General features: G+C 40.5%; 1 protein-coding gene, 1 long non-coding RNA gene and 1 pseudogene across 3 annotated transcripts in view; 1 reads left to right on the top strand and 2 right to left on the bottom strand.

The window, feature by feature from the left end:
* Positions 1-12,511, top strand: part of LOC145437435 (aldehyde dehydrogenase family 16 member A1-like) — a 36,748-nt pseudogene extending 24,237 nt beyond the window's left edge. The window contains exons 12-16 of the transcript XR_013914665.1: positions 1,593-1,672; positions 1,732-1,829; positions 3,227-3,412; positions 5,298-5,423; positions 11,970-12,511. The product of XR_013914665.1 is annotated as an aldehyde dehydrogenase family 16 member A1-like (transcript). The remainder of the gene's footprint in view (positions 1-1,592; positions 1,673-1,731; positions 1,830-3,226; positions 3,413-5,297; positions 5,424-11,969) is intronic.
* Positions 12,512-16,155: 3,644 nt separating this feature from the next.
* LOC145440273 (uncharacterized) lies at positions 16,156-18,513 on the bottom strand. Its single transcript, XR_013915501.1, has 4 exons — positions 18,142-18,513; positions 17,963-18,057; positions 17,699-17,752; positions 16,156-16,438 (listed from the first exon to the last, which is right to left on the bottom strand). It is a non-coding gene; the product is annotated as an uncharacterized LOC145440273 (long non-coding RNA).
* A 1,173-nt stretch (positions 18,514-19,686) lies between these two features.
* LOC145437087 (uncharacterized) lies at positions 19,687-20,761 on the bottom strand. Its single transcript, XM_080314262.1, has 3 exons — positions 20,317-20,761; positions 19,998-20,180; positions 19,687-19,879 (listed from the first exon to the last, which is right to left on the bottom strand). The coding sequence occupies exons 1-3, from the start codon at positions 20,516-20,518 to the stop codon at positions 19,743-19,745; spliced, it is 522 nt and encodes a 173-aa protein (XP_080170388.1). The 5' UTR covers positions 20,519-20,761; the 3' UTR covers positions 19,687-19,742.
* Between the last annotated feature and the right edge of the window lie 4,690 nt (positions 20,762-25,451).

Raw genomic sequence — 25,451 nt, 5'->3', positions numbered from 1 at the left:
CCTTAATGATGCTGCAGAAAAGCGGTGTAAGGTAAGCACAGGCTATGCTGGATATGATATCCAAACTATGCTGGATACTATATGCAGCATAGTCAGTGCTTTTCTTTACACCTCTTTTCTGCGGGATCAATAAGGACTTTCACATACCATATCCAGCATGGCCTGTGCGAGTGTGCGTACATTACCACCTCTTTTCTGAGTTATCATTAAGGACTTTAACAACGCCTACAAGTGCATTCAATTTGCTGTAAGCATCTGATAAATGCCAAGCATAACCGGCTGATCCCGCCGATCCCTAGAGCATTCAAAGCGTCACCTATATACTACAGCTTCAGCCAAATAAGATCACACAAAGTATAGTGTCATTGTTAAGCTTTCTATATTTGTATTCACTGATGATGGATTCGTACTGAAACGGTGAATTCGCTCAACACTTGCTGAAGCGCCTTTGCTTTCTCTCGATGAAAACACGGCATGTAGGCTTCAGCTGTTTCCTTCATAATAAAGCAGTCATGCTGTAAAAGTTTCTGTGAAGCAAGTGTTGTTTGTTCATCATGTATTTCGTAACTCAACATGTCCTCAATTAATCTAAAATCATCACCTGACAAACTACTAACAATACGCACTCTGAATCCACGCCGGTAGCAGACTTCTTGAACACATAATCAGCAAGCTGCTGCTGTCGTGATCATTGAAGCATAGCCGATTAGCCAATCAAGTGCCGTGGTTATTTGATTACTAGTCTTCTCGCCGTTCTATGGTCGGTGGCGCGCCCATTCTTAAGCAGCTACTTTCAAACGCTTTGCCCGAAATCTTAACGGCTTTCCTGTAAGCTTCTTTCAGGCTAATTGTTGTTTTTTATCAATAATCTATAGAATGAGACACAATCACGGAGACTTTTTAAGATTTTCCAAATTTTAGACAACCCTAATGCTCATCTACAATACAACGAGAGTGGGACCGATTAAATGTTGGGTTAACCGATCATATCGAGACGATATCACACTTTGATGGGCTATTCGTATCGACCATGTGAGGCTAAAAATATCGTCAATGTTTGTGACATCACAACATGATACTAGGTTGTCGGAAAACTAGCATCTGTGAATGCTATGCGGGAATATTCATCAATTTATTATCGCTGACAGACAGAGGTCGTCGAAGTAGTTATCGTTGGTACTCTAGTAGAGGTAAAAGCAGCGCCGTAAATTTCTGCTCAAGCAGAAGTAATGGATTCCAAGTAAGAACCAACCGAGGCATTTTAGGCCAAGTTTTGCATAACAAATCAAAACTGCGATGCACCGAGAAGTGTAAAATCATATCTGTTTAAGCAATGAATAGAAGTAGATAACACCTACTTAAGTACTCAAAAAGCACTAGTAATTTGATACTGATGAACTCCGCATACAGGTGTACAGATGCAGCCTTTCTCGTTTATTTCATGGCAAGTCATCATTGTGAGGCCAACTTGAAAAACGTTCAGATTTTCTGTGTATTTTTTTATGAATTGCAAAAAGAATGGTGTAATATTTATTTAGATTGAAACTTATCCGAATCTCATAGTTTGCTGAATGCTGAACCTCTATTTTCAGGGCACAAATTGTGTACTATATGGCGGAAAACCTTGCAACCAGACGCAAAGAGGTGGCTGCAAGACTCTCGCTTCTGACTGGTAGTAAAATTGATTTTCGCACACTGTTTGTAGCTCACTGATTGATTATTCTTCAACAGGTCAATCCCTCGAGAGCGCTAGAAATGAAGTTGACCTGTCGATCCAAAGGCTGTTTTATTGGGGTGCTTATGCTGACAAATATGGTGGAAATGTGCAAGTATGCATCTGTTGAATATGACACCTAGTTGATACCATACATTTCCTATGCCAAATGTGTCCAAAGCTCCTTCAAACTACTGTATTTCATTGATTAATACCCAACCTGGCTAACCCACTCATGCTATATATCAGGGGTGTCAAACTTATGACCCGCAAAACGGTTTCAACTTGCCCGCGAAGCAATTCTGGGTAGATTAAAAGAGGCTTGTATGATCGAGCATATTTCTATCTATGAGGAAATACCTTCATGTTAAATAATCCCACAAGATAGAAAATGTCGAGCATGTTCATGAGCCACGTTATAACCATCCATTGAGTACTCACTCCAGTGACCATTGAGAGCAAGCTGGTGACATTTTCACTAAATCCCAAAAAAAGCATAAAAAGTACAAACTCAGTTCGGAGTTTTCTAGAAAAATGGACCAAAAAGTAAAGTAGGCATATTTATCCACAGAGGCGAAAGCGCAAATGTGCAAACCTTTGTATTTAGGATACATGGAGAATATAATAGTTACACAAAGAATATAATGCAAATATCTGTGGTCATACTTTGTACTGATACATAATTCAAACTCAAAAGGTTCCCGGTCTCCTGAGAAACCCGAATGGTGATTTATTAATAATGAACTACCGGTAAATTGTAATGTCTGCATATACAGGTAAAATCTCTTTCATTCCTCGCAATCGAAACGCATAGTCAATTGTCGTAATTTTGCCAATTTTGAATACTGCGAGAGAAGGTGGTGCTGGGATAGAGCCCCTATCAACCGTAATGCAATGGAATCTACGGTTATTAATAGGTATGATAATAAAGCCTTTCAAGTTACAATTAAGGGTATGGATTGGAGGTAACATTTGGTAATCATTTGACTGGTCCGACTGACCAGCCATCAAAAATTTCAGTCCTGCCGGCTACCAAAGTCGAGTTTGACACCCCTGCTATATCGAGACCAAAAATGCAGTTGTGAAATTAAGAAAAAGAACCAGTTTCCGAGACTCGAACCCCTTAGCACAGTGTTGCTTCATTTGTCAAGTTTGTGACTATAGGACAGTATACCGACTGGCAAAACCTGTCCGAGATAGTTAGCTAGCCGCATCTGCTCTACATGTCTTACTAATATCAACTTCCGCTGCAAATGATCTTCATTAAAAAAGCGACCTGAAAGAAACTAGCCAATGCTGTGAATACAGTATGTATCAAAAAGCGTTTTAGAGTTATCATATCATTCTTAAGGAAATGTTCCAAAAATACAAGCCACCCAGAAGAACTAACAACCAACCCAACTTTGAGTTTCTGCGCATCAGTTGTACACCAAAGCACAGATTCCGTAGTATAAGAACAAATACGAGTGCATCAATTTTACGCTTTGAATAACCTTCTTGTATTATTTAAAGGAAACCACTTTATACGGATGCACAGTGATGATTCGAGAAGCAATGGGAGTTATTGGGATTGCCTGTCCAGATGAGGATCCGTTGTTGTCTTTTGTGTCTTTATTTGCTCCTGCTGTGGTTCGGGCCAACTGCGTTGTTATCATTCCAAGCGAAAAATTCCCAATACCGGCGTTGGACTTTTACCAGGTTTGTGCCCATGAGGAGCAATATAGGCCTATGCAGTGGTTCATATTTAAGAAATACTCTCTTTAATCAATATGTCTACAAGTATATGTGGAAATCCTAATATTAGGATTGACGGTAGGTAAATTTGACCGTAAAATAACAACTGGTGAAATATACAAATGATTATCCATAAACCCAAAAATCTTTAACTGACACTTGTCAGGGATAATCGTGAGCAACTAGTAGGCAATTACAGAACATTGTGTATCAACAATCGTATCACAAAATATGCCGGTGATGTCATATCCGGTGATAGGATTGTTGATATACAATATTCTTTCCAATTCTGTACTAGCTGCTGACGAGTGTCAGCCAAAAATATTCTGGTTTATTTCAATATAGGCTTACCATACGTCCCGTTTTAGGCGGAATAGTCCCGCTTTTTAGCGTCTTGTCCCGACCAGTCAGCCAAACGTCCCGCTTTTTAAGGCCGTAAGGTGCTGCTGAACTAACAAAATTTTCCAAATTTTTATTTATTGCAGAATCCTAAAGTATGAAACTAGTTCTTTTGTCTGATCTCGAAGTAGAAGTATGTTAAAATACGATTTGAAATCAACCATTTTCGTAGAAATTCACCCCCATACAAGTTCATTTATTCAAACTCACTCAAAATTGTTATAATCTCTCTGCCGTAAGCATTACCGGTATTTGCTACAGAAAAGTAGAGGCTAATACGCCCTATACCTACATCTTTACCACCCCTGACGACGTGATATGCTATGGTAGAGTTGCTTTGGACTGAGTCATATTCATGCTACTATATTATTACCCTCTGCTTAAACTATAAATTATTTTGTTAGTCTTATTTCCTTATTATGACTTTACCTTCATTTATACTTTATCTTCCCATAAGAACTCTTTATCCTATATACTACCAGATTTTATATTACATAATATCTACCCAAAACACCCATGCTTTGAATTCTTGTCGGTAGGGTCGAGCCCGCCTATGACAGCTTACGGATGAAGATCCTTTGGCTAAAACGCCAGAATGTCTTGTTCACTAAATTCCTACCAATATATATATATCTTAAATGTATATATTATATCATGCCTTAAATCTGAACAAGAACTGTGGTCCATTGGATCCATTGCGGAAACTCTGTACTACGCCCTTACGGGCATAGCTATTAGTTTTTCTCGCTATGCTGCCTTCGGCATCTTAATATTGGAAAATTCTGATCTGGGCCACAGAACTTTTTCAAATTGGAGGCGGAGTCGACCAGAAGTTGCATCGAATACCACATAGTGTGGGCTCAAAATAATTGTTTATTTGGGCGCGAGGGGGCTAAAACATGTACTTTTGGTCCCGGTTACACAACACACAGCCACATACCGGACCGTGACAACTTCGGGTCTATGAGCAAAGCGTTGCTAGTGTGACGTCATAATGCAATTTGAAATTCACTAGTGGGCGCTAAAGAGTGTCCCGAATTTGGGTTGCTGAAATATGGTAACCCTATTTCAATATGAATATACTCTGTACCTCCAAGAAGCTCTTCAACTGATGAAATACTATTCGCGTATAGAGTAGAGTTGTGGTTAAATTACTTGGTGCTATTCCATTGGAGGTGGAATTACTGTTGAATTGTACCGGAATCCAAGAAGAAAAATTGATAATGGGTTGAGTAAATATCTTTGAAAAGATTTTTACTGATCAATGTCTCCTAAAAACATGGACCAATATAGAATAGCTATCAGTGCTGCATGTCATGTGTGAATAGCTACTACGTGAGATGAATTGCTTATGGTGATTTTACCCATAAAAACTTTCAAAGCCAAGATTGGCACGATTGGAGAACCAGTGTCTCAGCAATTGGACAACCTTGAATGTCTTGTTTTGAAGGTTTTTGACACGTCTGACCTGCCCGGAGGTGTCGTGAACATTCTGAGCGGAGGCCGAGATCACCTGACCAATTATCTGGCTGAGCATCAAGATGTGAACGCTATGTGGTATTTTGGCTCACCTCAGGTATTACAAGCTCTTGCGTCACTGAAATTCTATCTATTTCTAAAACTAGATTTTGTTTTTGCGGAGTGGTATCTATCTAGTAGAGCAAAAATTCAGGAATCCAAGTTCTGAGTATGGCATAGTCTGTGGTTTGTTATTTATAACCGCTAAAAACACACAATGCAGAATGTGATGTCACGAAAAGATAGGAGAATGTCAAAATGACCAAATACGGTAACTTCCCAAAATGCCGGCATCTTAGCGTATGCCTAATGTAGCGGTGTTCGATATTGATCTCCCTTGTTTTAGGCTCCCTCCCTCATTTCTTTATATTCCTTGAATTCGCCCCTGATCTGAGCATCCGTTGTAAGTCCGTTGTAAGCTCAAGCAACTTAGGGAAGGAGAATCTTAGATAAAGCTACTGCGCAGAATCAAGCTGGGCCTCCACTGTCAAAGCCATTTGAACGCCAACTCACCCACATAGAAGCATTTAAAAAGGTGATTACTAGGGCGATTTTTTTTACCTGAAAAACGGAACATTTTGACATTTTTTCACATAAAAATTCTTGATTTTTACCTAATGTATGCAAATTAGGTGCTTTCCCACATAATGTTGGAATTGTACTACTTACTTATCTTCATTTCTGGTTGAAACTGTCTGTCCTTACCAAGCAGTTTGGCATGAAAAAAAAATTTTGCCCTCAAAAACTGACAAATTTTTAAATGAAAAAACTTTATTTCAACGAAATCTGGCCCTATGAAGAATTCCAGGAGTTTCATTACGCATTATGATAGAAATAATTAAAAAGATACTTTCCTACATTCTCGGATAGAAAGTGTCAGTCCTTACTAAGTAGCTTGGCAATAATGAAGAAAGAACGTTCAACAGCAGCAATTGTTGACTGACAACGCTGAAGTTGTGCGTACACTGCTGGTGACAAACCGTGTTGCTTCATTCTGGCAATAGTGTCTACATCACAATTTTCATCATGCGCTTCTTGATATAAGAACTATACAATGCTTCAGTTGGGATATTGCGGTACGTTGAGCATAACACCATGTCAACCTATTTGTTTCATTTGAATGTTGATTCCAAGCGCAATAAAGCACATTGCGGTACAAGGGTTTGGTGGACACGAAACCAAAACGGAGGTATCGGTAGCCGAGATGGAGCTTGTCCCCTTGATAGCTAAGGAACCGACTATCGCATTTGAAGCCTACATCAAGTCTGGGCCGCTCGGAGCACCATTACATCCAGTGAAAATTCAGCTTGAAGATCACCCGCACTTGAAGGGCGTTCACCTGGCAGACCCCAACGTGTCTGCGGGAGCTGAGATAGATATCCTGGTCGGCAGTGCATTACTGAGTGAAATTATGCTGAGCGGAGTCATCAGGCCAAGGGAGGAGAATCTCGTTTAACTGCGTTCAAGCCAATATTTGGTTACGCACTGCTGGAACCAATTTCAGGACGCGGCGATCCAAAACCGTCGTGTGTTTTTGTCCATGCCCCGAGTATGGCTGCTGATGGTGAGAGCAATCAGACCAAGACCTGCGTACTGAATGGCGATATTGAGATATTTTGGAGTCCTGACGCCATCGCTATCAACGACAGCTGTGTTAAAATGACCGCAGATGAAGAGAGAGCGGTTGCGATGTTTGAAGCAGAAACAATATTTAACGGGGTACGGTACGAAATCCCACTGCCATATCGACAGGACGCAACAATTACAGAACTGCGAAGAAGTTGCTTGAGTCTACAGAAAGAAGACTCGAGAAAAGGCCAGAAATTAGGGAAAAGTACATCCGAGCAATGCACGAACTGGTCGATCACAAGTTTGCCTGGGGGCTTACCGCGAGAGAAAGAGAGATCGCTTCAAACGTGATGGTGATTGCTATTTCATTCCACACCATGGCGTGGTCAAGGAGTCAAGCGTATCGACCAAATTTCGGTTGGTGTTCAATGCAAGCCATCCTGATAAAAGCGGCAATTCGTTAAATGATTGTCTTTTACCTGGTCCTGGTCCACAACCTGATTTGGGTGGGGTTCTACTGCGGTTCCGCACACACCGTATTGCTTTGAGTGGTGATATTCAGAAGATGTTTCCACAGACAAAGATTCGGCCTCAGTATTACAGATACCAACTCTTCCTTTGGCGAGATTGCGATGCAAGTTGTGAACCAAGGAAAATGGTGATGACTTCCCTGATGTTCGGGGTAAACTATTCTCCGTGTGGGCAATTTCTTGCACGCACAAGCATGCCGACCGAGAAGACATGAGACGCCAATATCCCAGACTTTGTGAAGAACTTAGGGAATCGCTATACGTAGACGATCTTCACACAGGTGGTAACAGTGTTACAGAAGTCGTTAATCTGCATCGCGACGCAGTTGCGGTTCTTGAGTCCGGCGGATGGCACATGACAAAGTTTGTATCGAATTCCGAAGAGGCGATAGATGTTACACCGTCACGCGATCGTCATCCGCATTCAGTGATTGCTTTCGACCGAACAGACGATGTGATCACACCAACTGCGCTTGGACTACGATGGAATACGGCATCTGATACCTTCTTCATCAACGTTTCCGATAAACTGGTCAACATCCCACCACATGTGCCATCGAAGCGCATTGTTCTCAGCACGTTGAGTTCGATATATGACGTGTTTGGTTTTCTCGCTGGATATACAATTGTTCCGAAGATACAAATCGATTGGGACGAGGCATTACCAGGCGCGGAAGCAATCGAGTTTGGCAAATGGGCGGAGGAACTAGAGGACATATCGTCGATTGCCGTTCCTCGCCATCTTTTCCGAGGGAATGACAAACAGAAGGTTCAAATTCATGGATAGTGCGACGCCTCCGAAAAGGCATATGGCGCGATGGTATACATTGTATATCACAACGGCAGTGGAAAGAAAAATTCCATTTTGGTCATGGCTAAAGCAAGAGTTGCGCCCTTAAAGTCTCAAACCATCGCTCGTCTTGAACTCATGGGAGCAGTAATTCTCGCGAGATTGACAAATTACGTCATTGATCAATTACATCTTGCTGTAGAATGCACGCGTCTTTGGACCGATTTCTGAAATCGTTCTCGCATGGATCAACAAACCGAGTTCGACATGGAAAATCTTCGTCAGAAACCGTGTTGAAGAGATTCACAGCTTATTCGACGCAAATGCGTGGGGTCATTGCCCGGGTAAAGAGAATCCGGCTGATGTAGTTAGCCGTGGGGTGACTCTGCATGAATTGAAGGCCTCAGATTTGTACTGGAATGGGCCGCTGTGGATTGTCGCAATTCAGACGGACTGGCTGACAAACCAGGTTAGAATCGACGTGAGCTCTGCAGACACTATTGCATTTGAAATGGAAAGAGCACCAAGAGCTTTGATCGCCAGTCAAAGGGAAGTTGAATTGCCGCCGAACGTCATAACGAAATGTTCAAGTTATCGCAAAACGAGACGGCTGCTGGCTTGGATGCTCAGATATCTAGATCCGAAAGCGAAACGTGTGAGCGCGCAATCTCAATCAAGCACCTCGAACGAAATTCCTTATGAGCTAACCGCTAAGGAGCTGTAACGTGCGGAGTTCGGTCTTCTCCGTGATTTGCAAAGACGACATTTCAACGTGGAAATTGCATTGCTCAAGGCGGCGAAGCGTTTGCCAGAGAAAAGTCTGTTAATCAGCTACGATCCGTTCATCGACGAGGAAACTGGTCTATTGCGTGTTGGTGGGCGACTACGGCATTCCAACTTACCGGAAATGCCTAAACACCCGATTATTCTACCGGACCAGGATCTACTCACGGAACGCATAGTTGAAGACCACCATATTTCAAGCCAGCACGCGGCTGCCGAAACCACTTTGTCACTCTTGCGTCAGAGATTCTACGTGGTACGCTCTCGACAAGTCGTAGGACGTGTAATACTCAAGTGCAGCATCTGCAAGCGTTACCGTACGAAGCCAGTCATTCAAAAAATGGGAGGTCTTCCATCTCATCGCGTGGTTCAGGCTCCTGCATTTTGCGACGTGGGCTTGGATTACGCCGGTGCCTTGCTGATACGAGATGGTGAAGTTGTAAAGAAAGGGTATATTCTTGTTTTCACGTGCCCTCACAGTCGGATGATCCACTTTGAGCTTTGCCTAGACATGACAACCGACGAATTTCTTCAAGCTTTGGGGAGATTCATGAACAGACGCGGTTGGTGCAAGACTATTCAGTCATACAATCAACGAACGTCCCAGAAGGCGAAATGAAATTCGAAATGAAATTCGCCGGCAAGTTATTTGAGAAGATGAACTCCGTAAAAATAAAGCGGTTCATGGCGGAGAACGGTTTTACTTGGAGATTTATCACCGAGAGAAGTCCGTTCAGAGGAGCATGTTGGGAAAGGATGAACAGAAGTTTGAAAGAGCCTCTACGAAAGATTTTGGGGAATGCCTTATTGCGCTATACCGAGTTATACACAATACTGATGTACATTGAAGCGGCTCTTAATCAGCGTCCCCTAGCATACCACGGCTCTAATCCTTTGGATCCGACACCAATGACGTCGAGTCAATTAACTATCGGACGGAATCTACAACAATTGCCTGTGATTCGTGGAAGCGTTAACCTGTCTGTCGGCAAGCGTTTCCGATATCTACAAAGCTTACTTCAATCGTTTTGGAAGCGATGGAGCAATGAATATTTGCCTAAATTGCAGCAAAGAAGCAAGTAGAAGAATCGCCGATCAAGATTGGTGACGTCGTTTTGGTCACTGAAGAAAACACGTCACGACCAAAATGGCCTCTTGGTCGTGTCACTGATGTATTTTCTGGTAAAGACAGATTGGTCAGAACTGCGCAGGTGAAAACGCAGAAGGCAATCATTTGTCGCCCTGTGCAAAGACTTCATATTCTGGAATCGATGGATTTGAGTCCAGATGTACAGAATGATTTTGTGTCCGAATAGATATCAACAATGTCTGTTAAACGGGAACCGGTTCTGACTAACTCCGAAGTAAGTCAGGGAGAGGAGGATGTTGTAAAGCGAACGTCAAGTGGTCGTGCGATACGCAAGCCGAATAGGTTCCAACCGACTAGTGCGTGTTAGGTGTATGTTAGGTTTGTGCTTTGTAAGCCAGTTCGTTTTTGAGTTCTGGGTACGACGGTTATCTTTATTGAACGAAGCGCCGAATTGACACGTTTCGAAGACTATTGCGGGCTGAGACGGCATCGTATTTAAACTCTCACGGTGTGAGGTGGTGGAGTAATTTCTCGTCTTGACTTTGATTTATCCGTATGCAAGTCGCTGATCGTTATTGGGAATTTTGTTAATAAAATTCTATAAGAACTTTGTCAGGCCCACCCAAAAAACTTGAGTCTTGGGCTCCCATAGGGTGATAAACCGACCCCCCCCCCCATCAAGTTGTTCGCTATTGCATCGAAATTACAGTTGTACCGTGTGCCAAGCCAGAGCAAAGCGCAAAAATTTTTGATAATTAATGATAAAATCGGTCAATAAGATCGGGAATTGCATATATATTGCTATTAATTTCTTGTCGTCTCTACTCACGTAATCAGATTTACTGGTAGAGCTCAGAAAAGGGGTCTTTGAAACTGTAGAGCCCGTTTGTATGACTTCGTTACATGATGTTATTTCGTGACCTGTCCGCTGTATCAAAAAATATAGAATATGCCAAACGTACTAAACTAAAAGATCACACGATTTTAAATTGGTACTTCTTCACTGGCATATAAATTTTACCTGTTGGATGGTATTTCTCGTGCCAGGTTCAGATTACCAAGACAGGAACATTCGGCGCCAGTCCTTTAGACACCACAATTAAACCTATGTGTATTTTGTATATATAACGAAGTCTTCGGTCAGCATAAGGGCATTCCTTTTCGGCCACGGTTTCTCGCTGCCGATCGATCTGGCACACTTCTTCAAGTCGCAGGTTACCTGGCCTAAAACTCTGAATATGTTTGTGCGTCGCGGCGTGATAATGGCCATTGGCCAACGCCGATATGCCCATTTCTATAACTCTTGCGTATTTTCCCTTGGAGGAAGAGTACCCAATAATCATATATTAGGCAATTTGAAATTGCGCCTAGCACGAAAAATTTTTGAAATAGTTACGTCAATTTTCAAAAAATACTCTATATTTTATGCTAATTCACGAAATAATTTTGGGCCCTCTTCGAGCTCGGCTGGGGGGAGGGGTTTGGGGTGCTGAAGAGAGCCAGTCGAAAAGCTTCCAGTGGAATAAATTTAACAATATGAACGTATTGTTTGCTGCAAGATTTCAAATTGTATACAGCATACTTTACTATATGATTTTTATTTTGAATCTGGATTACTCATAAGATATCTAAGTAGGCTACGCACAAGCCAAACTCTACAAAAACTGGCTTCAATGTAAACGCATTTCCGGTTCAATTTCTATTGCCCATGGTTTCATTCCACTGAACAACATTCAAAAGCAGGTTTTTTTAATAAGCTACTTTTCGTGGGCTAGTCGAAGTCCGATCCCGGGCCGTATTTGGGCATGATCTAGCTATATAACTACTGAAATACCGTTGTAGGGTTCGAAATTTGTGGAATACACCTCGGCCGAGAACGTGAAAAGAACGTGGGTGAGCTACGGCAAGGCAAGAGATTGGAGTGATTCGGCACAAGGACAGGGCGAGGAATTTTTATATCACGCGACACAATGCAAGAATATCTGGCTGCCGATGGGTGTTACTTTCGCTAATTGATCATTTGATGCTATTGAATCGCTATCGTTTCATCATACTTACTCAATTTAACCGCCATAGACTGTGTGTGAATCATCTCCACAGAATGTGTTGTTTGTGTTGTCTTTCCGTTCTGTTTGTCCAATCCATTCATTGTAAGACTTTTCTGATGGAGTTTCGATTCTGTTGTTCGGCTCTTTTCTATTAGCCTCAAGTGAATTCCAATGTATGACTGTTTCAATGCTCGTTGCAGTTCATAAGTGCAATTTCCATGTGCCAATTTTGTTACCTTACATTGTTCAATTCAATTATGTAATTCACTGAATATGCAATCCTTCATTTATCATGTCTTTTAAGGGAAGACATAATTATATTGTAGCACTGACGCACTAGTGAGTGTCAAAGCAAGTCAAAATATTCATGAGTATCGGTTTATTAATATTTTCATCATTTCGAAACACCACAAAACTGCAATACAATGAAAAGATAGGAAGGTGTCGGAACAACCTGGAGATCAGACACCCACCTTGGCCTAGGCCAGGGGTGGCCGGGAATTTGTACGGTCATGGACACGCAATTAAATTAGTATGTGTTGGGGCCCGTTGACATGCAATTTGAATTTGCGAATTGACTGTAGATTCTTGATAGACTTTCTTTAATCTTGAAATTTTCTTCCCGCTGCGCGCAATTCAATGTGACTTCATTTTCGATTTTAATATAATTTGACCCTTAGCAATTGGAGCCCCACATCACAGATTCGAACAGCATAGGAAAATGATGCGCCCGATGTAGAAATACCAACTCAGAATTGTGTACTTATCATCAGGGCATGGAATGGGAATCTTCCATACTGCATACCTGCCCAATTGTTCCATACCATACTTGACAATTTTCCATACAATACCAACATTCTTCCATACCATATTTGATATTTTTTCCATACTTTCGCAACTTGACCAACGTCTCAAGTGATATTCTATTTTTGATGTGTGGAAATGTTCCGGTGTATATATTCTAATCATTTTCGACGAGATTATCCATTTAACTCTTTGAGACCCGACCCCCTCATATAGGCTTACCATATTTTGGAAATCCAAAAAGAGGACACTTTTTCATAAATTTGCAACTTGCAAAACCGGAGTAAAATTCTCAAAAACCGGTTAATTTTTCCCATTTTGTGATCGGTTGACTAAAAAAAAAAAAAAAAAATCGTTTTTTACTCCACATTGCCAGGTGGATGACTTGAAAAAAAGGTCATCTTTTCGCTCGAAGCTAAAATCACCGTTTTTCACTCCGCAATACCCGCCGGAGCGTCACTTCTGTGCGGCATATCACTCACAATTTGCTCTAAATCTGCCTAAATTTTCAAAAAAGAGGACAAAAGGGCGCCCTCCGAGGACACTTTAAAAAAAGAGGACAACCCCGCAAACAAAAATACGTATCGTCGACGTATATATTTGGTGGAAATTGGGGACCGTAACGTGACGCTGTATCGTCCTCCCCGACGTAATTCTGTGTATACTTAGGAACGTCACGTGGTGATACGTACAGCTATCCTCCATGTTGGTCCCGCAATACGTTCCTGATACGTCACCTTTCCACCAATTTCTACGTTCTGGCTGTGCGAATGCTGAGTCACAAAATTGCAGTGGAAAATTTCAGGAAAATGAGTTTATTACCAAACGTTCACGAATAATCACACAAGAAACATGGACCATTCCACGCATAGTAAATAATGGTACAAAGAGTAAAAGGCAAGCATTGTGCGAGTTTAAACAACAACATTGCAGTCTATTATAATCAAGTTGCCGAACTCGGAGGTAAAATTGAAATATTGCAGAATACCAGCTCATGGGTATTAGATAAAAATCACAGGACTACTGTATCAAAGCATAACACTAGGGTTGCAATTACTGCAATATAACACGCATGCACATTTATCAGAGGTGGTCAGTAGCGAAGAACTTCTACTTTTTGGAGAACCGGTTTTTTGGCTACTTGCACTAATTACCCAAGTAGCCATGCTTCATCATTTCTTTTACTTACATTTTACATTGAGGATATTGTAAATTAGAATTAGTTTTGGGACATATTTGTATTGTTCTCTGAATAACTGGTCTAAATTTTATCCTTATCGCATGAATATGTAACTGAATATATTTTCGAGAGCAGCCACCTCTTATTAATGGCAACAGCTAGGGCGAATCTCAAGTACCGATAACTATCCACTATAGCAGTAGTTCCCAACCTGTGGTACGCGAAGGTCTTCCATGTGGTACGCGAGTAGATTCTGTTTGTTTTTTTTCGACCGAAGGGAGTTATTAGTTCAAGTAGGGTTAACAATAATTTTGTTGAAGCCGTCGTCGTCGTGGTTAGGGGTAATCCCACCAATGACGGTCTACGGCAGGGGTGGCCAACCAACCAATTGACTCCCGATTTCTTGACACATTATAATTATTCTTTAAATTTTCTTCGCGCTGCGCGCGATTCAAGGTCTCTTTAGTTTTCGATTTTAATGGCCCTTTGCAATTAGAGCCTAATATTTCAGATTCGAAGAGTAAAGGAATATGATGCACCCCATATTGAAATACCAACTCAGAATCGTGTACACCTCACTATACCGACAATGCTGATGGGAGGTCAAGAAATAACAGCATGCAGCAAAGTTACTAATAACTATTGGCCCACCCGAAGATGCATCATCATTTATAACTTGCCCTAAATTTTCGAAAACACCCCCTCCACCGACCCTGAATCTGACCACATCCATGGACATAGGAAAGATAAATGTTCGATAGTAATATATAAAACTACTAATATTATTCACGAAATTTATAAATCTTTCAGTAAATCATTTGGCGCCCGCCCATAGTTTATTACTACTATGCCCTGGATGCGGCCGTGAGCTACATGAGTGATTGAAATGCGGCCGTGAATGGCAAAAAGGTTGGCCACCCCTGGCTTACGGCGAAGAGATCGAGTCGTAAAGCCTTCGAATTCTTACCTAACCAAATTCCGTTTTAGTATATTTGACCACAAGAATTCCAAATGGATCCACTACAGAAATTATATACTGCACCTTAAAATTGGCAGTTTATTTTCTCTTTCGCTTCTTTCGGCACCACAACCCGGTGGAAACATTTCTTGGCTGCCTTTGGGTCGAGTAACTTATGTAGATGGTACGCTAGCACCGCATAAAACCTCGAAATGGTACGCGGGTGGAAAAAGGTTGGGAACCACTGCACTATAGTAATTTGACTGCCTTCTTTTTTCATTTCTACTCGACTTAACTTAACCATGCCTTGTATATGGCTGCTTCTTTTTTCGACACCCCCGCTTTGTGATCGTAAAAATTCCTGCGCCCCCTCATTGCGATATCAAAAAATATTAAATATAGCAATCAGATTGCTAGGAATCCCAACGGACTACTTCGACAACTTCAAGGTTCAGTTTTGAGCAACAAACCTCAGGAATAAAAAACATGAAAGGTGCACCTGATCAGGAGTAATCTCGGTTGTACTAGTAGATCATGGTCGTTTTTATTCAACAGTGTAGGACGTGTTGATAGACAGTCAGTCAGTCAGTATGCTTTTATTCATCTCACCAACAAACACATGTAAATTGGTATAGATTGGGAGACGACGGGGGACCGGTAGGTCTTAGATTCAGTCGCCACCCAGCGGAGTTATAAATGAGTAAATATGGCAAGATCAATACTAACGATTATGACAGTTAACCAATGGACATAAAAATAAACAAAAGATAAAAGTCATGGAAAATCAGCAGTAAGCATCCAAGCACAGTACTGGTACACAATGCACAGTGTGCACAGCAAAAATATGCAGCAAAGCAAGAACAATGAAGACTAACCAAGTGGAACAGTATTACATCACAGTGAATGCAAATCATGGACCATGACAGTATTTTTCAACAATAACGACAACAGAGGAAGGTGTAGCAAATGGAACAGTATTACATCACAGTCATTACAAATTATACCTATTTCAGTATTTTTCAACAAGAAAATGACATGACAATATAGTGAAGAAATTCCAGTATTGGTTGGGGAAACACTTTACCCTAAGCCAATCGCACGTTACTGATACATGAAAAATGTTAGCAAAATCACTTATTTACATTTTTTACCAAGCAGAAACTTGAAAAGCTTTACCCTGTGCCAATCGCTCGTTACTGTACATGAAAAATGAAGAAACTGTCGTCTTCCCTGAGACTACAAACGCGACTTTTAAGCTCAATCGCCCACTTCATTCTTCTTAACATGAGAACAAGCTCACCAAATCTTATCATTTTCATTCCTGAAATGAAAAAGTGATCATTGGTAATTCAGAAATAGGCAGTGTTGGGATGACTCGAGTCACTTTTTTTTGTATCACATGACTTGACTCGAGTCACTTTGCTAAAATGACTTGACTTGACTTGACATATCAGAAATGTGGATTGAAACGTGAATTTTGCTCCGAGTCACGAGTCAATCCACAAGTCATCAAGTAATCGGTGTCGATAAAAATCATTGTATCTTGCATATGTTCGGATTGTTCGCGAAACGCTGGTGTAACCTTTGAAAGCGACCAATCATTCAATGATCGAGCGTTTCACTGAGCCGCGATTGTTCTCTCATAAATAAATTGACCGCAAACGAAGTGATCGAAGCTTACAGCTTACGTTGTCGTTCACTCTAGTAGTAAAGCAATAAAATAGCAAAATGTCTATTTCCGTTCTCTGTTCTTTTACCTTTACCAAACCTCTTGTTTTATTTGAATGAATTCGAATATAGTTTATATTGTCCTCAACGCATGCTCGAATTATATCATATCTATTTGTAAATGGGTATTGTATTGCATCTTATCAATTCGTTTCTCTATTCTCTATTTTGGCTGGTAACTATAAACTGAGGCTATGCAGTTATGACGTAGTTTAATAGTTCTACGTATATGTGAGCGACGCAGCGTCTTCTTGCGTGCGTATTCAACTCTATATTTGTTCATCGGTTCGGAATCAATGACCACTCAATCTGTATTTCAGACAGCTAGCAAATTGCAATGACGTAATCATGCCTCATACTTATAGGCAACTTGACTTGAAATATGACTTGACTCGTGACTTGACTTGACTTTACTCGACTTGACTCGAGTCACCTCCAAAAATCGAGTGACTTAACTTGACTCGAGTCACCTTTGAAAATCGATTGACTTGACTTGACTCGAGTCAAAATGTGCAATGACTCGTGACTCGAAGGTAATGACTTGATCCCAACACTGGAAATAGGTGACCAGCTTGTACTATGTCATATCAAATTGAGATAAAGGAGCTGTGTTTCAAAAGCAAAGCAGAAAAAATAGAATCCCATAGCAAGAATATGCAAGGAAATGGTGTGACAGGACCAACATTCAGATCTTGGTTGCTTTTAGAGACATTATTTAACGTCCATTTGCAAAGTAATATTTTTATTTATTACACAAGCTTTCGAAATGCCACTCCATCAGGTGTTAAAGTGCAAAAAGGACCAACATTGTAAAATTCAGCATGATTTCATATTAAAACCAGGCAATGCATACCTCATCCACCACTAATTCTTCATCGGCCATGCTTCCATTAGGTGATCTTGATTTCTGCAAGAAGTTCATTGTTACGGACTAGGACTTCGTAGAACAGTATATATGTACGACTAACTTCAAAAACAATACAATGACCTAAATCTTGTGTACAGCAGAATAATTTAATACTATCGAGCACCAATGAACATTTTATTCATTGTAATTTAATGCACTTAACACCAGCTGGGGTATAACAGAATGATTAACCAACAGCGAACTGCGTACCTTCTCGAAAAAACGATTGTAGGACTTCAGGACTTCACTAATCGCAGTTTCTATTTCTTGCATCGTTGCTTTGCCGTGGGCCTTTCTGCATGTACCTACAGTGACAGGAATATAGGGTTAGAGCTGCTTAATTACAATTCCCGCTGTCTGGGTCCTTGCCCTAAAAATTCAATACTTACAGAGCAAAAGGCTATAGATGATCTTATGGTCTTAAAGCGTTTCTTTCCTTTCTGTCCATTCTTGGAATATTGAATGAGAAGACGTTTTGTTGCAATCTTTTTCAGCACCTCTCGAATTGTAGCCTTTACATCTCGTCCACCAACCAGCGACAAATACGATACCTGGCAAAACAAGTAATGGAAAAAATAATGAAAATAGATCTCAAATTATATCTTTCAATACAACATCCATTGCAACAGAATATTTATTAAACTCGAAGACTTTTCGGGTGCCTCTTTTCAAGAGTTAACGAAAAGTCTTCGAGTGTAATAAATATTCTGTTACAATGGATGTTGTATTGAAAGCTATATTCAAGTTCTGTACCACGAACCAGCTATTCAAATTATAATCCTTGGAAATTGAAGTTCTAGTAGCATTTTCCAGTGAACGAACAATTACACAAAGAGACATTCGGTAAATTGATCACTTGACATTATATATTAGCAATTGCATACTTGTTTGAAAACCAGTGGCTTTAGCAATTATCAGTGTTGGGATCAAGTCACTACCTTCGAGTCACGAGTCATATCGAGTCACTGCAGATTTTGACTCGAGTCAAGTCAAGTCAATTGATTTTCAAAGTTGACTCGAGTCAAGTCAAGTCACTCGTTTTTTGGAAGTGACTCGAGTCAAGTCAAGTCAAGTCACGAGTCAAGTCACAATTCAAGTCAAATTGAATTTTCGAATTATGAGTGATGATTCAAAGTCATTACATTTTGCTAGCTGTTTGAAAGACAGAATAATTGACCAGTTATCTTGTATCAAATGACGAATATCTAGTTAAACTAGGCTTTTACCATACGTCCTCTAGATAAACATGCAAAAAGACGTTGTATTCCTCAACGCACACGTGGAAGTGCTAATAAAATACGCGAGTAACTGTACATCTACGTGCTACGGTCAGTTATTATCAGCCAAAATATAGGACCTAATACGAAGCTTCGAGAAGTTGGAACAAATTGATATGGTACAACATCCTAATACACTACCCCTCTACACATCCGTGAGAATATAAACGCAAAAACTATATTTGTTCGATTTACATCATACAAGAGGGTTGGTAAATGTGAGCACTGTGCAACGTAAGCATTGAGTCGTCTAAGAAACGGAGATACATTGCTGTATAGATTAATCATGTACTACAACTTCGACAACGTAAGCTGTGATCGTTTAGTTTGCGACACCGGCGTATCTCGAACAATCCGAACATACACAGTATACAGTGATTTATTCGACACCGTTTACTTGATGACTTGAAATTGACTCGTAGATTTTGCTCCGAGTCACGAGTCAATGCCCATTTTTGAAGCTCCGAGTCAAGTCAAGTCAAGTGATTTTCCCGAAGTGACTCGAGTCAAGTCAAGTCATCCGAAAAAGTTGACTCGAGTCAAGTCATGACTCGAGTCATCCCAACAGTGGTAATTATACTTACTGCAGTAAACAGCTCCGGAATAGAAATATTTCAAACGAACCTTCCAACATCGTTTCTATTCGGTGGCGATCAGTACGTCTTGGTGTTGATGTGACTGAAGAAAGTACAAAGTCGCATATCGAATGGTTTTTAAAAAAAATTATAACACAAAACTCCCCGTTTCTCCTTGGAGGGTAACTGTGAACGTTGTTTTGAAGTAGACAATGATGGTTGCGACTGAACTGAAGTATCAGCAGGAGCTACCTCATTGTCAGGATCTTCATCATCTGCAGAAGTAGTAATTGGAATAACACTGACATTATGGATTCATTATTTATTTTTATACTACAAATGAAGGTAGACACATAGAAGCATAAAATCAAAAATAATATGATTTTAGCATACCAGAGGAATCGCTATCTAGAATTTCTGCGTCTCCAGAAGAATTCATTTTTCTCTGTTTCATCTCTGGTTCACTGATGCTTTCAGGTAACTGAGGCCATATCGGTGCCGCACTATCAGATGAATCAGCGGTATTCTGGCGCTTAAGTGGCAAAGGTTGTTGGTTGGCTTCCTCGTCATCGACATCTGAACATTTTAAATCAAGATAAAATATAAAGTTAAATGTAGATTTGATTGTAATCCAGGCTGTGGTCAGTAATTATTATAGGATATGAAGGTGGTTGAACTGGGAACCTGGACTATTGACAAGAATACCACAAACCTGTGGATGTATTTGCCAACCCATAGGAAAATTCAGGATGCTTTTTCTTTTTAATTTTTCTCTTTCGCGATATTAACGTATCACTCTCGAGTGCGGATGTGGACTCCGCTCTCTTATTCGCTACGAGTGCAGCAGCGTACGTGTCTGAAAAAAAGTGGAACAGAGTGGACGAAGTATAGACACAGAAGTGGTCAGCAACCATGTACTTGTACTTTCCTAAAGCGTCCGAGTAAGCCTGGCCTACTTGCACTAATTAATCAAGGATAGGCAGAGGATACAGAGTACTTCCACTCTGTAGATAACAACTATGCATATGCAGATCAGCACCAGCACCTATTTGTAGAGTCATTAATCATGATACACGTGTCGCGAAAATGCACATAGCAGTTACAAAATAAGCCACCTCTTCTGTGGTCATGCAACCCATCTACTTGTTTAAAGTACGCAAATCGAAATCAATACTACTGCTTGTTATTAACTGCATGTATATATTGTATACACTATATCATAAGCTCTCAGTCTCATATAATTTGCGAACTGTATAATTATCCCATGTCTGCGCATTGGGCAGGATATCCTTCTGAGCATACTGAGCGGATTTAACTGTCCCTGGCCAATGACAGCACAATGTCTAAAAAATTAGAAGGTGAGGATCGTCAGAGCTAGCTAGCCATAAGACAAACTTACTTTATCAGCATCAGATTGAAATAACCACTCGCTGGATACAATTGCACATGAGCAATCTATTATAAATTCTACCACAGAAAACCGCATTGTCATGAAATCCAGAACTTGAGAAGATTTAGGAAACCTGAAAATATATATTATTTTGTTAGGACGAATTTCACATATTTTTCGCAAATTCATGATATAAATCTCAAACATGCAATATTGATAAAAATAGTATATGAAAATCACTTTGCTTTATACGGATAGCCGGTGTTCTAATATCACAATTTCGTACAGATTTAATTACATATTGTCGGGAGTGAACCAATTAACCGGGAATCCATGGGAGACTTGAAATATGGCGTAGCATTCAGGTACACTTTGCAGTAGCTTACATCAGCTGCGTTCTTTGTCCCACGGCCACTCTTTGCGCTCTTTGTCTGACGTAACTTAGCAACATCTCGTGAAAACGGAGAAGTGAAGTCGGCGCTCGTATTGTGGCGTAACAATGTCCGCCTGTCGATGTTGGTCTACTCGGTGCATACATATCTCCAACCTCGAGCCCTCCAAACAGGTTCTCATACCTCACAAATCCTCAGCGAATATTGGTATAAATCATTGATTCAATTTAGCAACCAACTTTATTTGCGTGTTGATAGTCCAAATGACTAAACGGATAAAAAAAAGCGAAAAGCCAAACTTTCTTTTAGCAGTGACCCACTTTACTAAAGATAACGAACCTATAAGGACAGATACGCAACTCCGTCTTCACTTCTTGAAGAAATCAAGAAAAAGATTATTTTTAAGGCAGTGGCTATTCGTCCGGAACCGGACGAATAGCCCGCAGCCATAGTCCAGCCTATTCGTCCGGAACCGTGTGACGTAACTATTCGAAATAAATGCTTTGTGTGACGTAACTGTTAAAAACCAACATACTGCATACTGGCATGATTGAGTATTGACAGACTTCGGCTGTTCATGTGTTTAGGTTATCGGTACACAATAGCGCCATGCTCTTAAATATATCTAATACGTTGTTTATATGGCAGCACACAGTGAATCTAAAAGACACAGTACACGATGCGTGAGCATGAGCAGTGAGCACGCGGTACATTGTGCAGTGCAATGATTTCCAGTCCAACATTGTCCTCTGCTATGCGATGGTAGGCTACCATCCGAAGAAAAATTTAAGCAAAGTACCGCATCTCTGCTATGCTACCTCTGCTTTGCAGACTTAACAATAAATAATCGCCGTCTTCTCCCAAAATCAATTTTTGTAGTGCATTGAACTGATAAAAAATGCTAATAAACCGAACTGAACTGATATTAGACCTGATATTTGGACACTGGTTCAACTCGACCTGTTTTAATCTCTATCTTTCCAGTCCAGCACGTCTGCTAAAAGATGAAGATATATATCGTAACCCGGGATATATCGCGTTGTGGATGACTGTATTCAGTACCTCATGTACAACGACCAATTCCTCTTCATTGACTGATGACGGCATCTCGATGGTATTACAGACACGTTGCCATACAATTACACATTAGGATCAACAAAAAGTATACAAAAACTATCGCAAGCAAAGACAAAAGTCTACAGTCGCGCTGTAGCGAAAGGATCCTGAGATCATCATAGAAACGAATGCGAAATAATCAGTGTTCAGTTCATGCAGGAGTTATTAGATGGTATTGTGATAAAGAGCAACTGCGATAACTGCCAGAGTCTTCTTACTACTCGTAGTCAGAGATGCCACTGATATATTTCGGAAAAACCCAGATGTGGAGGCGAAATAAACCCAGAAAAACCCAGATCCTATATTTCACTCAAAAGACACGAGATAGCTGTGAAAGTGGAGCCTGATAGTCGTCGAATATACTCATACATAGTCATTGAAGCCTTTGATATTGAATTTACAACAGTTCATAATACACATTTTGCTTGGTTAATACTGCGAATCGCACAAAAAAATGTTGTTTTCCTCTCGACACATCGCAATGAAACAATTGGGGCGCAGCGTGAATACTTAATAGTGTACCGGTACTAATTATATCATCGCGCTGCGAAAGTTCAATGCAATGCCATCCATTCCCTATTTCTAAGGATGATTTCATGTATTTTCAGCGACCTGGACAGATTGAAAGTAGCTTTCGATTGATCAATCCTACGGCAATCACTTTTATTTGGAATAATCACAGACCAACGTATAGTGAAAATAAATACCGTAACTGCCAAATCATTAAATTCAGGGTTAGGGTTAGGGTTCGAATGTGCTGACAACCAATGCCTCTGATTAACTTGCTAGGGGTGTCCAACTAACTAACTCTCTCTCTCTCTCTGAGTGTCCCTGTTGGAACTATAAATATACTCAGATAACAATAGGATTATATTAGTCGAATCATCACTTGGTCTGTTCCTGTGCTTGTGCATACCATACAGTTACATGATATTTATCGATACATGCCGAATTGTTCACCAAGTGCCGAGTTCGCTACTGACAATCGTCCGATATGAACATGACTTTCTGCGACCTGGAAGTTACCATTCAATGAAGCTCCATCGCATCAAGCGGAAGCCTCTTATTTTAGTAGTGAAATAGATTCTCAACACTTTGTCGTTACAATAACAGCAAAATCCATCGACAATGGCGAACTGGATGTTGAAAAAACCCAAATTTCAAGGATAGAAATCCAGAAACCCACGTGATGCTCAAAAAACCCAGATCTGGGTGGAAAAAAACAGGAGTGGCATCTCTGCTCGTAGTGTACCTACGTCCTACGTGGATCCTCCAATCGCCAATCCAATCTGTCAATTTTATGAAGTATAGAATGCACGTTATATTTGATCACGCGGTGCTTGTAATTCAATTTCGTAGTAATTATCGTCGGGTCATACATTTTCAAATACACACACGTAAAATGCGATATACAGGACATAATGCGATGTAATGAACAGAACAGACATTAGGATGCCGGAAGACCATAGTATCTCAATCCGGTTTTCACCTCAGCTTCGTGTAGGCATGATCTTGATCTTGTCGCGTCTTCCATTTTCAGATAGCCCTTACTTTCTCGTTTTCATTCGATTCTTTGTTCCGGTATAGAGATTGTAGGATTGTACAATCTCTATAGTTCCGGTCCTTCAACTAGTCTCTCTCTGCGCTTATCGACGACTTAGGACCGAGTAACACTGGGCTAACTAAAGTAGCCCAAATAATCCTCTGGTAATTGAACCCAAACCGCTAGCGTTGTAGGTGGCGGAAGTCACCATTACGCTAGAGTTCCCTTGTTTGGACATTAGTAGAGATAGGTAACCAGCGACGGTGTTATGTTTCGGTAATATACAGCGATAAACTAAACGCAAACGCAGCCGAGCCGATGTCCGTCAACTCAGCAACGTCAGTATGCTGGCGGCGCATAATTACGTCACACATCATATGCTGGCGGTGCTTAGTTACGTCACAAAGTTCCGGACGACTAGCCTGGACTATGGCTGTGGGCTATTCATCCGGTTCCGGACGAATAGCCACTGCCTATTTTTAACGACCCTAATACTGATCACCAATCTATAAAAGCAACGCTAAAGTGGTTGCAATTGTTCAGAACGACGCCAAATTTTGAGAGAGATATTTAAATGCAACTCCATGTAATTTGCGATAAGAAGGTATGTTGCTTTCAGATTCCTGGTCAGTATTAGAGACGTTAAAAAGGATTTTTTTTTCGGAATTATAGCCATTCATTGATCAAATTACTAGGTTACCCTTAAAACGCTGCACACCAAATTTCATTCAATCCTAGAATAAGCCGCAGCAGAGCCAATTTAAATTATATTATTAAAAAATTTCTGTCAATCCCACGAAATTGTTGATTTGTGATCAAAAACGATGCAAAGCTAATTTAACTCGATTCCACCGCGCAGAAACAGAGTATAAACTGCATGGGCAGTCAATTTCTTCAAGAAAGAAAAGCGTGACAACGATCAGACATTCACATGGATTAGGGTTTGGGAAAACCAGATTTTGGAAAAATGATGATCAATGAATAGAATTCAATCACAACAAATTGTTTAGTAAGTCGTGGGAGCTGTTGGAAGCTTCTTTCCATATTGCTCGAGAACACGCAATATCGGAATCTATTGATAGCTTAGATCACGTTGTAGTTAAGTAGCCACTAAAATTTTAAAAAAAAAAGTCATATTTGCACACTCCTTCAGAACACCCCACCTTGAATAGACTTGATCACAGTGGTGCTACAGGATGCAGGTTCACCTTCGCATCCATCAGCAGTTGATGTCTTCCCTTCATCTAATAAAGAAATCAAATGACTCAAACGTGAATGATCATCGCAGGACACAAGGGTGTTCAAAAAGGACTTTTTCTGTCAAATTGTACTTGCTACAATTGTTGGGTTACCTAATGAATTTGACTAAGAACTATATTGGTAAATACTTCGGAATGTGCCAGGGT

The sequence above is a fragment of the Botryllus schlosseri genome, chromosome 1, assembly GCF_051294905.1.
Source record: "Botryllus schlosseri isolate E-star chromosome 1, Bs_hap1, whole genome shotgun sequence".
Classification (NCBI taxonomy): domain Eukaryota; kingdom Metazoa; phylum Chordata; class Ascidiacea; order Stolidobranchia; family Styelidae; genus Botryllus; species Botryllus schlosseri.
The sequence above is the reverse complement of the archived record's forward strand: the minus strand, read 5'-3'. Positions and strand labels throughout refer to the sequence as shown.

Excerpts from the sequence above, each read along its gene's own strand:
- LOC145437087 (XM_080314262.1), bottom strand. The coding sequence starts at position 20,518 with ATGGTTGCTGACCACTTCTGTGTCTATACTTCGTCCACTCTGTTCCAC. Across the intron at positions 20,181-20,316 it reads GTTGGCAAATACATCCACAG|ATGTCGATGACGAGGAAGCC; the intron begins GTTTGTGGTATT and ends TAAAATGTTCAG. Across the intron at positions 19,880-19,997 it reads TCTAGATAGCGATTCCTCTG|ATGATGAAGATCCTGACAAT; the intron begins GTATGCTAAAAT and ends CTACTTCTGCAG.